General features: G+C 41.4%; 1 protein-coding gene across 1 annotated transcript in view; it reads right to left on the bottom strand.

The window, feature by feature from the left end:
- The window catches only part of EDIL3 (EGF like and discoidin domains 3), a 343,114-nt gene that overhangs the window by 53,238 nt on the left and 276,339 nt on the right, over window positions 1–13,537 (bottom strand). The window contains exon 9 of the mRNA XM_089493608.1: window positions 3,361–3,545. Coding sequence (XP_089349734.1) covers window positions 3,361–3,545 — 185 coding nt within the window. The remainder of the gene's footprint in view (window positions 1–3,360; window positions 3,546–13,537) is intronic.

Here is a 13,537-nt window from a genome sequence, read left to right as displayed (position 1 = left end):
TCATAGGACATGATTTGCAGACCCTTCACCAATTTGGTGGCTGTCCTTTGGACACGCTCCAGTTTCTCCACACCCTTTTTAAATTGTGGTGCCAAGAACTGAACACAGTATTCCAGGTGGGGGCTGACCAGAGCAGAATACAGTGGGACTATTACTTTCCTTGATATAGACACTATACTTTTATTGATGCAGCCTAAAATTGCATTGGCCTTTTTAGCTGCCACATTGCACTGTTGACTTATGTTCAACTTGTGGTCTACTTGGACTCCTAGGCGGGTTACAGACGGGCAGGGGAAGACGTCTTGAAGGTGTCTTCCCCTGAATACGGAGCCTCCAGACCACCCGCCCCGGGGGCGTGGCTAAGGTGGATGGGGCTTCCACACCGGGGGCAGTGAAGACGCCTCACCTGGGGCCGTTCCTTACCCGCAGCTTCCATACCGCCACCTCGCTGGACGCTGCAAAGAGAGAGGCAGCTTCCCATGGGTGGCTGCGAACGCAGCTTTTTTTTCTTTTGCTGGCTGGCGGATGCGCAGCTGCGCCAGTCAGCACCGGCGGCAGAAAACGTATGTGCACATTTAAAGCGCCCAGGCCCCTTTAAACTTTCCCCCCCGCTCTACCCAAGAACAAAGGTGGCCTCCTGCCAGCTGGTGATCAGCTGGTGTTGGCATCCTTGTCCGCTTGTGCGTTGCCAGTGTCACCAGCATCATGGATGTCTCCTCTCCTTTGGTCCCCGCACTCTTGCTGAATCTGCAATGCACAGCCACAGCTGTCGCCGCTGCCACCGCTGTCCCCCTGCCATCCCCCATCACCTCCCTTGTACATATGTAAATATTTAAAGTTTTAGCGTTTTTTTATTGTTAGGTGAAAATGGCGCAGGAATGTGTGTAGGGGTTCACTTTAAATTCCAAATTTTTCCTTATCACTTTCTACAACCGAAACATCCGCCGGCAAAACTTACAACTTCCCGTAATTCTAGCAGCGCATGCGCACATGCAGCTCTAGGGTTAGGGTTATGAGCATTAAAATAGAATGCAGCTGTGCCACAGCTTCCACAGCTGCATGGCATCTGACGCTGCAATTAAAGCCTGACTGCAAACCGCACATGTCCCGGGACCCCGACTCATTATGCGACACAGCAGACACGGAGCTTTTAAATGGGCAACTTAAATTAGCAGCATAACAATTCTGGCGTACCGGTGCAGCAGCTTATATATGGAGATGCGCACGTACGCTGCTTATCAAAAAGAAGCGGAAAAAAGTGGCACCTTTTTAATGCCGCTTCTTCCCGCTTGGGGTGTGCAGGCGATGTGTTCATGACGGCATTCAGGTAAGGGCCATCTAAAGGCTATACCTTCAAGACGTCATGAGCACACCCCTTTTTGGCCGTCTGTAACCCGCCCTAGATTCCTTTCACATGTAGTCTCCTTCAGCCAGGTGTCACCAATCCTATATCTGTGCATTTCATTTTTCTGCCCTAAGTGCAGTACCTTACATTTCTCCATGCTGAAATACATTTTGTTAGCTTTGGCCCAGCTTTCTAGTCTATTCAGGTCATTTTGAATTTTGATCCTGTCCTCTGGAGCATTAGCTACTCCTCCTAATTTGGTGTCATCTGCAAATTTGATAAGTATACCCCCAATTCTGTCATCCAAGTCATTGATAAAGATGGTGAATAACACTGGCCCCAGGACAGAGCCCTGTGGGACCCCACTGGTCACTTCTCTCCAGGATGAAAAGGAGCCATTGTTGAGCACCCTTTGGGTTCAGCCAGTAAACCAATTACAAATCCATGTAACAGTTACTTTGTCTAGCCCACCTTTTACAAGCTTGTTTGCAAGAATGTCATGGGGAACCTTGTCAAAGGCCTCACTGAAATCAAGATATACTATATCTACAGCATTCCCTTCATCTAACAAGCTGGTAATTTTTATCAAAAAAAGAGATTAGATTTGTCTGGTATGAGTTGTTTCTCTGAAACCCATGTTGACTTTGTATGATTATGGAATTGCCTTCTAGATGTTCACAGACTCTCTTTTTAATGATCTGCTCTAGAATCTTTCCTGGTATAGATGTCAGACTAACGGGATGATAATTGTTGGGATCCTCTTTTTTCCCAATTTTGAAGATGGGGACAACTTTTGCTCTCCTCCAGTCTGCTGGGACTTCTCCTGTTCTCCAGGAATTCTCAAACATTATTGCCAATGGCTCCGATATTACATTTGCCAGTTCTTTTAATACCCTTGGATGTAGTTCATCTGGTTCTGGAGACTTATATTAACTTAGATTATATTCATTTAGATTAACCAGGTATTCCTGTACTATCTCTTTACTTATTATGTGCTGAAATTCCCCTATTCTGTCCTCTGCTCCTTTATCCTCAGGTTCACACCCTTTGCCTTTTCTGAGAAGACTGAGACAAAGAAGGTGTTGAGTAATTCTGCCTTTTCTTTGTCCTTGCAGTGTTTCTTTCTTCTTCCTTTTGCTGCGGACATACCCCCAAAAGCCCTTTTTATTGTTCTTAACCTCTCTAGCAAGCCTGAGTTTATTCTGCAATTTAGCTTTTCTGACTTTATCCCTACATGTGCTCAATATTTTTTTCTGAAATCCTCTTTGGCGATTTCCCCCCTTTTCCATTATTTATACATATTCTGTTTAAAACGTAGCTCAGTTGAAAGTTCCTTAGTCATCCATCCTGGTTTCTTGAGACATCACCCATTTTTCTTCCTTATTGGAACTGTTTGAGATTGTGCCTTCAGTATCTCCCTTTTGAGAAACTCCCATCCATCTTGAACTCCCTTCTCTTTTAGTATTCAGAAGTAATCTTGCAGCTAGTGCTTTGGTTAGCATGCCTTCCTCCAAGGCTGCTGCCACACTGCAGAATTAATGCAGTTTGACACTGCTTTAATTGCCATGGCTCCATCCTATGGAATCCTGGAATCTGTAGTTTGTTGTGGCAGCAGCCCTCTCTGATAGAGAAGGCTAAATATCTCACAAAACTACAATTCCCAGAATTCCATAGATTGAACCATAGAAGTTAAAGTGATGTGCATTTGCACTAATTCTGCAGTGTTGATGCTGCCCAAGAAATAATATTTCAGTAATTTCTAGCTTGATCCTTTCAATAATAGCTTTTCCAAAAGTTTATTGTCTGTTCTACATGCCTGTTTGAACACAGTGACTCCTGAGGAATAAGGTGATCAGAACAATGCATAAGAAAAAAATACATCAGGTATCTCTGTCTATTCTTGTTCTCCTGGTAAAACAACTATACTCATTTGTATATATGCATATTTATCACCCATATATTTGCTCTCTTGTTCTTTATTACAGTACATCCCAACAATAGTGAAAAATGGTCACCTGTAGCCACTGTGATTGATCACTGTGTCCTGATGTCCAGGCATTCACTTTGCCTTGCTTGTCTAGTCGAGCTTTTCTAGGTTCCCATGTAAACATGTCCATGTTGAGTGTTCTGAAGATACTTGAGGCAGTAATCTGATAATCCTGTATGTGTCCTGATTTCATCCCCAGTGGTTCAGAGCAGCCTAAAGGAGTGAAAGAATAATTTTTGAAAGATATACTTAAGTGAACCAACACTCTTATAAACACAGTTTGGGTCCTGTACTGGGAGAAAGGTGGGATATGCCTTAAATAAATAAAAAAATGTCTGTTAAGAATTTTTCCCATTGATCATAAATTAATGTGAGAAATTGCCAGAGGTTATTTTGAAACCATGATAAACAGATACATTCGAACTACAAAGCATATACATGCATATTCCAATTACAAATAACATAAATCTATCTGGGATTTTTGTTTGGCAAAACAGAAATTAACACACTTACAGTTCAACTCTCTGCATGTTTACTCATAAGGACATGCATTATGCTGTCATTATTTCAGTTCCTTATGGTTTTCATGGTTACTACCAATTATGCACATTTAAAAATTCATAGTTTAAACAGTTTTCAAAAAAATATCTAAAATTATTATCTCTATTTAACTATGTATTTACACTCCAGGAGCTAAAGAATGCTCACAAATTCTATTGTACTTGGTGAGAAAGGGTGTTTTTGATACACCAAATACCCCACTGAGTAAAGGATTAACCATTGGGGGGGGGGAGTATTTGGGGACTTTTTGTGAAAATCTATTTGCATTAAATAAAATCCACAAAATTGCACACACAGTGCTTCTCCCCAAAAAGATTCTAGGGCCTGTTACAGATGAGCCTTAAACTATGGACTCACTCCGTACTAGGGTTAAAAAGGGGTGTCGCTTCCGGACGTCCCTAACCCTAGTACGGACTGAGTCTGTACAAAATGGTGGCGCCCCTTCCACATGGGGGCCGCCATGACGACGTCATGAACGTGCCGCCTCCAAACGTGCCGCTTCCAAACGTTGGGGTGTCCTTGGGGCTTCAAGCCCCCCGCAGCCTGGAAAGCGGCTGATCGGGGCCTCAGAGGCTGCAGTTCTGGCAGCTGAGGCCCTGATCCAGCGGGGAAAGGGCCGGTTACAGGCCGCCCCAAACGGGTGGTCTGTAATGTGCCATAAAGACTCAAACATAGGCTAAATGAAGTGGCTTCTGGGGGCATAGCATTTACATGCTACATGTCCCCAAAGTTGCCAGAAGCTCCTCCGATGGCACCCTCCAGTCCAAAGGACTGGATTAAAAAGGAACCATTTTAATGTGGCTCCTGGGGTTTGAGATCCCAGGCACTGGCCTGCTTTGGAAGCAGGCTGCGCAGTCACTGCAGTCCTCGCCTGATCATGGACCAATTGTAGCCAGAGAGGCTAGAGGCTGCTCCTTCATGTACATCTGCTTCACCCCAAAGTGAAAAACAAATTTTAAATAAATGGAAAAAACTCTTGCAGTCTCACTGAGCAGGCAGCAAAAACCTGAAATGAAATGTTTGTATCAAGAATTAAATAAACAAAGGTCTATATCCCTTTCCTATTTTTATATCTTTCCTATTTTCCATTGAGCTATAGTAGCCACCCCATTACGCGCAGACCATTCAATAGAGAACTTCCAGCTATGGGCCTGTGTATGATAGTGCTACCCTCATATTATCATTTTAGTCCATTTGGCTCAACACACTTACTATGCTCAGAGCTATGGGGAATACTGTGTCCAGTTCTGGGCACCACAATTAAAGTGGGATATCAACAAGCAGGAGTGTATCCAGAGGGGGATGACCCAAAATGATGAAAGGTCTGAAAACCATGCCCTATGAGGAGAACTTAGTGAGCTAAGTATGTCTAGCTTGGGGATGAGAAGTTTAAGAGGTGACATGATAGCCATGTTTAAATGTTTGAAGGGATGTCATACTGACAATGGAACAAGCTTGTTTTTTGCTTCTCCAAAGACTAGGACATGAAACAATGGATTCAGACTATAAGAAAAGAGATAAAAATTAGGAGGAACATCCTGACAGTAAGAGCTGGTCGACATTGGAAGACACTGCCTTGGAGGCTGGTGGAATCTGCTTCTTTGGAGGTTTTTGAACAGAGGCTAGATGGATATTTGTTGTGAGTGCTTTGTGTGTTTCTGCATGTGTTGGACTGGATGGTCCTTGTGGTGTCTTCCAGCTTTACGATTTTAATGTTCTATGTCTAATTAGTTGTGCTTCAAAATGCATTTTGAATCCTCCTTGAAACTTCATGGGAACATAGAAGGGTAGAGTAGAAGCATTGCACACAAATATGTTGAATGAGGAGGCAGAATGGAATTTATAACAAGTGCATGGGTTGGAATCAGCAGCCCAGCCCATGGTATTCTGCACCTGATTCCAACCCGGGTCAGTATTCAGAAGAGTGCTGAAGGGGGCTATACAGTTGCCCCTCCATATCCACGAGTCCTGTATTCACTGATTCAGCCATCTATGGCTTCAAAATATCCCCCCACCCCAAAAATCCAAAAAGCAAACCTTGGCCTGTTACAGACTGCCAAAATAAAGCTGCTTCGGGTCTCTTTGGAAGTATGCTGTTTAAATGATGCATGCATCCTAAGAATCTGGAAGCTGCACCAAAGCTGCACTCCAGTGCTTAGGAATGGAGTGTGGCTTTGGCAGGACCTCTGGACTCTTAGGACCCATGCATCATTTAAATAGCATACCTCCAAAGAGACCTGAAGCAGCTTTATTTTGGCAGCCTATAACAAGCCCTTGTCATTTTATGTAAGACACACCATTTAACTACCCCATTGTAAATTGAATATCCATGGGTTTTGGTATACATGGAGTGTCCTGGAACTAAACCCCAGTAGATACCAAGGTCTTTGTGGGGAGAGACGCTGGCAGAAAGGAGGATTTAAAATCTGTAAAGGTTTCATATGTTGCCTTAAAACATATACCAATCATACAGCCACCATGCATCCATGAATCTCCTTGAGTTTCTGTAATTTCTCGAATGACACAGTACAGTGCGCCTGAGTCGTGTGGGCGCACTTACGCGGCTTTCAGCATATGCTAAAAGCCGCACTGGGAAAAGGGGTGGTGCGCCGAATAAGGAGTAATGGCATGTGCACCTGCAGTGTGTGTGTGCTGCTGCATCGCCACATGCACAAGCCACATTTATTTAAATGGGGTTCGAACATAGGTGGAATTCCCTTTATGGGGGGTGGGGTCCGGAACGGATCCTCCGTGTAAAGGAAGGGCAGACTGTAATATCACCCTGATGGGTTTACACAAACTGAGCAACATTATTAGAGCCAAGAGTCACCAGCTGTAAGGGGTTAGGAATGGTCAGAAACTTCTTGGGTTGGCTGATTTAACCTTCTGGTACTTGAACTGCCCTTTAGCTGCCATAGTCCCCTTCTGTCAATTGATGTGGCTCCACAACTGCTCTACTGGCTGAAATCAGCTGGCAGAAAAGCCGAAGAAGGAATGGGGATAGGGTGGTGGACAAAAAAAGAATCTTTGTTATGCCGGATACAAAGCTCATGTAGTTTGTGGAGACAGCCACTATGCTGCTACCTCAGAGACAGGAAAAGTTCTATTTCCTAGCATCTCTGGCTGAGATGAGTTTGGATTCAATATAGCATCAGTAGACCTAGTGTCAGCTCAACTGAACCTCAGCCATTTTGATGAGTAGTCATTGCTTCCCCTTTACAGTGCAGCCTTGAGATTAGCTGCATCCTTGCAAATGAATCTGCATGCATGTAGGGCTGTGCAAAAGCTCCAAGCGATGTTTTAAAAATGATTTTTTATTAATTTTTAAGACAAACAATCTACTTTACAGTCAAAATAATATGCAATCAAAGATGAAGGTATGGGGGAGGGTGGAGGAGAGAATAAATGAAGAAATTAAAGAAAAAGAAAAAAGAGAAGAAGAAAAAATCTCCAGGAATTTTTCATCAGTTCCATTTGTGCAGACTTCAGGCCTTTTTTTGGCATGTGTACTTTGATCAAAGTCATGCTGTATCATGCAACTTGTAGTCTATCATTGATAGATTAGTGTTGGCTTCTGGATTCACTAATTATAATCATTCATATACTGTACCTAAGGCCATTTGAAGTTCTGAACAAGTATTTAAAACTGCAGTTTAACAATGCAAGACAAAATACTCCTTAAAACCATTGCTGGATATGTATATATATTAAATACCCTAAGAAAACAATAATGGATTTCTATATTTAGCTTTCTGCTTTAGGCATGAGCTGTTGACAATATAAAATAATATCCACAGATAAGAGGAATTAATTCCAGATTATATAAATAGCAAATAGCTTGGCTGTACTTACCTTAGCCAAGATAAATCACAGTTGTTAGCTGGACTATTTATTCATTAACTCAGTAATCAATGAAAGGAACTATTACTTCTCAGTGAAGCATTTAATTAATTTATAGCTCTCTTAATTATGATACCAAAATCAGGACAATAAAGAGATTTTAATTATCTTTTGCATCAAGTTTATTTGAGTATGAATTTGTCACTCTTTAACTGTACTTCACCATTAAGGAAAAGTTAATTTCCCTTAATTTGCTCATACTATTCTGCACTCTTTCAAGAGCGCCAAGTCCTTTCCCCCCTCAAACCATCAGCAGCATGAATCTTGCTAGAAACAGAACTATTCAGCACTATTGACAGGATTACAATTATTATGCTGAAAGGGAGAAGGTCAGGGGGGTCATCTGGTAAAGCAGTCTTGTTGGTTCACTATCACTTTTTCAAGTTGCCAACAAGGATTCTTTGAAGGCTGTTTTTGCATCCATGCATTGACCTAACCTTACCCTCCACAGCATGAAGACCTCTGGTGAAATGATAGCACAGTGTGATCATAACCATAAAGCTTATGCTTTTTGATACCTTTATGAAAATAGTCACATGGAAGTCAAATTTTTATTTGTTCAATGTTCATCTTCTATCCCTTCTTCTTCATTTCCCCATTTCAAAGTGTTTTGTGTGAGTAAAATATGTGAAAGCTAGGATATAATATCCCAACTACAAGGTCACATTCAGCCAGGAACTTGAAATACCACTGACATTGGTTACACATCAGGCCTTTGAGAACTGAAGTATACGCCAAGCATAACTTTTTTTTAAAAAAAGAGTAGATTCAAAACTGAACTGGGATACCTGATCATGTGTTATGAGATTTTCTACTTTTGGAAAAATGCAAACTAAAAAGTGAAAAAGGTCCGGTCTCTGTTGTTGTACATTTTTACATTCTGTCTGACTTATGACAACCCTAAGATGGACCGTGACAACGTATCATGGGGGTTTCTGGGCAGAATTGGTCTGAGGGGGCTGCCCTTGCCTTTCTCTGAGGCTGGAAAAGTGTGATTTGCCCAAGGTCACCCAGTGGTTTTCCATGGCCAAGCAGAGATCTGAAGTCTGGTCTCCTGAAGCCCAAATTCAACACTCAGATCACTGCACCAGGCTGTCTAGTCTTCACTGACTGTTTTTCCTAGAGCCTCCTGTGGAGGAGTCCTAGATACCAGCTGTGAGAAGTGCCTGATGTACCATTAGGGAGAGTGAGGCAAGTGGCTGATAAGGATCATAATCCTGATTGATTAATCCCTAACTAGAGTAGACTTGTTGAATAAACTGTGGAGTGTTGAGTCAACATATAGGTAAATTAATGGGTCTACCCTAGTTAAGACTAACAATAACCTTTAGGCCAATGGGTGCTATGGAGCCCTACATGCTCTCCTTTGTTGGGGAGAGATATTTTGTGGGGCCTGCTTGCCACATCTACCATAGTCTGATGCTTTCAAGGAAGAAGTCTTGAAGTGTGCTATTGCTGCCCAGAGACTGCCATTGACTTTACAGAAGCTGGGTATGACAACAATCCAACTTTGCTATCATCTTTGGTTCATTAGTAAGGAAAAAAGGATAACTTATCAGTGACCCTTGGTTTGTCAAAACAATTTCCTTCTCCACTCTGATTCCATCTATTGCTGGGAATTGAGTCATTGATTGTATTACTCTGTTTCGTGCCCAGTGCCTTCCCTGTAGAATACAAGTGGTGAATAAAATCTTTTTGTATGTCTGAAGAATGTTATTTGTGGGTTGTTTAAGGGCTACTATTGATTTTCAGGAACATTTCTACTTGGCAGCTGCATTTATTTATCAATTTCTTTCTCATGTTTTTTTTTTAAGATGAAGCATTTGAGACAGTCTGAGACTAAATAAAATAACAGCTACTTGCATGAATCTTAAATCCAGGAAGCTGAAATTCTGTGATAACTTTGAGCAGGAATGGGGCCAAATTTCACACAGAGTCCTCATGGGCTGCAGTGTCATGAAACTAGCCAAACCCTTAACCAAATATACAGTAAACAAATGAGGCTTTTTTTTTTTCACTTTTCACCTTGGGAATAAGAAATCAGCAAATATAAATGTCTGCAGTGCTAGAAATTTGGGGACCCAAACAAAATTTTATAGGGGGGAGGGAGTTCCTATCTGGAGTGGCAATGCCCTCATTTTTCCTAATCCCATGGAGCTATACTCCTCAAATGAGGTATGAATGGTATAAAATCCACCATTCCTTTCCTAAGGCAAACTAATTCTTTGTAAACAGTCCGCATCCCACAAGTTACCTAAGCTTTAAATAGATCTCTCAAAAGTCCTCAGAGATTAGTTGTGAAAAAATAAAGTAACTTTTAAAAACAAAGGTTGCTGACATTTAAAAACATACATTCGGCTCTTAATGGAAGGAGCCCCTTGAATTTAATCATCTTGTTTCTGAAATGGAAACTGGTAGACAGTTGTTCAAGGATTTATTATTGCTGTTTATTTTATTTATATCCTACCTTTTCTCCAGGACTGGAACTCAAGGCAGCTTACACATTAAAAACATACACAAAGCCACATTAAAACTGAATTAAACTAACAACCATATTAAAATTATATATGAGCTTATTGCAGCGACTTTTAACCCAATTGTTCCCCAACGGGATACAGTTGGGAATCATCATACGGAAAATGTCGTTTATGCCCCTGGGCGACTGCATCTTGACTGAATCCCAGCTTCCAGATGCCCTCAGCTGGCCAGTTTGCAAACATGGGAGTTTTCCATATTTGCAAACCGGCTGGCTGAGCATGGCTGGGAGCCAGGATTCAGCTGGGATGCAATCACCCAGTGACATCAGTGGCATTTTCCATGTGATAATTCCTGACTGCATCCTGCAACCTGACTATATTCCATGGGGGAGTAGTCGGGTTAAAAGTCGGAGCGATAAGCTCCATACTCTAAAAGATTTTAAAAACAATAATCACTGTAATTAAAACAATGCAGCACTGTCAGCCCTTCATAAGAGCCAACTTGGATGCTGTATCACAGCAGAACCATCTAATGAAGTGTCCAGAAACTCTGTAAATGAGGTTTTGCTGGATCGGTTTGAGTCTCTGAGTACCGATGACATAGACAAGCTTCTTGGTAGCGTGAAGGAGACAACATGCCCCCTTGATCTTTGCCTGTCATGGCTGACCGTCCGGGGGGGGGGGGGGATGCCTTGAGGATATTTCTGAGAGACATCATCAATGCTTCCCTTAGGGAAGGACAAATTCCATCTTGTTGAAGAAAGCAGACATTAGGCCGCTCCTGAAAAAAACTTACATTGAACCCCTGGACAGGGACAACTATAGGCCAGTATCACATTTGCCCTTTCTGAGCAAAATGACTGAGAGGGCCGTTGCCCTTCAGCTCCTGGTTGTCTTGGATGAAACCAATTATCTAGATCCATTTCAAACTGGCTTTAGGACAGGATATTTAATTTAGACTGCCATGGTTGCCTTGGCTGATGACCTTCGTCTAAGCATCAACAGGGTTAGTGTGACCCTGTTTGTGCTATTAGACCTCTCAGCATTTTCGATACAGTAGATCACAACATCCTTCTGGATCACCTGAGAGGGTTAGGAATTGGAGGCATTGCATTGCAATGGTTCCGTTCCTTCCTCTCTGGAAGATCCAGAGAGTGATGCTCAGGGACAGTCGCTCCTTTAAAAAGGAGCTTAATTGTAGCATTCCTCAAGTTGCCAATCTGTTCCCGATGCTATTCAACATATATATGAAGCTGTTGGGAGACATCATTTGGCAGCATGGGGCTGGGTGTTATCAGTACTCTGATGACACCCAGATATATTTCTCTGTTGCCTCTCAATGAATATCTTAAAGTGGTAATGGCCTGGATGAGGAAAAACAAACTAAAACTCAGTCCGGATAAAATTTAATGACAGAAATGGCCATTTTATTGGAGTAGAGATTAAGGATCAGGGAAGAGAAATTCTAGTAGTAGGAATTTATTGCCCCCTTAAAAATAAAAGTAAATTCTTTTCAGACCTCCAAGCTAAAATAGCAGAATTTTAATATGATATTATGATATTAAGGGGTGATTTCAATGGGGTATGGGACCCTAAATTAGACACAGTTGCAAAAGAAAAAGAAAAAAAGAAAAAAAAAAGAAATTAAAGAGAAATAAGGGAAACTCCCAAAATCTTTTTCTGAGATGGCAAATAATCTAAACTTACTGGATACATGGAGACAATTATATAATACAAAGAAGGAATATACATTTCTATCTGGAAGACATAATTCTATGGCTAAGAATAGACATGATACTGGTTTGTAAAACATTAATGAATGAATTAGACGATATGGAGATATCCCCCAGAACTATTTCAGATCATAACATGCTAAAATTGAATCTAAAAGGAAGAAGGAGAAGAACAGATAGGAGAATATGTGAGGATTTATTATCAGACTTAGAAATAGTGAGGTGAGCAAAAAAATACAAAAATGATTGGATAGTTCTTCAGAGAAAATATGAATAATGAAGCACAGAGATAGTATGGGACTGGATCAACTATGGTGTCCAAGTAGGAACAGATCTGTGTGACCTTATCTGCCCAGTACTGCACAAATATCTTGTAGCGTTGGAATCACTTTTCACCATATCTTGTCAAATTGGAGAGCATTTTATGACATGTATTTGCATTTGATGTTTGTGTTGCCATTGCTAGGGAAGATCACACAATGAAATTTAAGTTCATTAAGTTGAGTTCTGTGAAAAAGGGTACTTTGGCTCAAGCCCCTCCTAATATTATTGGACTACACATACATTATCTTTTCTCTGCCATGAGAGGGTTGATCAGTCAACAGTGTTCCCTATAGCGAAAATAGTGTCTTGATTTTAATATCTAAATGTCATTGCATTTTGGTCTTTCTTGGTAGCTGTCTGCTCTGGTTTGTTTGTTTGTTTGTTTGTTTGTTTGCACTAATGCATTTAATCAGTTTTTAACCAGAAAAAGGCTTGAGAGTGGGTGGAAATTCCATGTTCTTTATGTAGTTTTCCCCCATTGCATGAGTAGCAGAGAAGTGGGGCTGCACTAACTTGTCAACCTGCAGTATTCCACACTTGGCTTTGGGATCATGGACAACTCTGAAGGCAAGCTGAACAGCCATGGGTTATCTGCACCATGTGGCATAAAGCCATGCCACTTGGTTATTATTATTATTTTTGCTTCCTCACTATGCATGGACACAATTACATGAACACACTGCCTGTGACTGCCAATTACCCTCCTCCTCCTGCCCAGTTTCCATCCCTGTGGACCTGCAGACCCAATTGCATATTTTTGTTTATGAGTGCCTTCAAGTGATTTCTGACATATGGTGACCCTAAGGCTAACTTATCACAGGGTTTTCTTGGCAAGATTTGTTCAGAGGGCGTTGCTTTTGCTTCCCTCTGGGAGGTTGAGAAAGTGTGACTCGCCCAATGTAACTCAGTGGGTTTCCATGGGGATTCAAGCCCTGGTCTTGAGAGTCATAGACCAGCAATCAAACCACTAAACTATGCTGGTCCTCACCCATCATCATACATGACATTGCTGTTCAATTGCTGCATATTCTTCAAATGGATTGTATCAAGAAAATTTCATGTCATTTTCCTATGATATATCATTAGTATTTTTAGTTATAACTTTCCTGAGGATATTGTGGCAGAAAAAAAGGCTCATACACTTAAAGTATTAATGAATAAGTACATTAAATATAAATAACCAATAATTTTTCATCATTGACACAGAGTA

The sequence above is a fragment of the Sceloporus occidentalis genome, unplaced genomic scaffold (genome assembly GCF_023333645.1).
Source record: "Sceloporus occidentalis isolate IW3139 unplaced genomic scaffold, rSceOcc1.0.p SCAF_1, whole genome shotgun sequence".
Lineage (NCBI taxonomy): Eukaryota > Metazoa > Chordata > Lepidosauria > Squamata > Phrynosomatidae > Sceloporus > Sceloporus occidentalis.
Note: the sequence above shows the minus strand (reverse complement) of the source record. Positions and strands in the feature narration are given on the sequence as shown.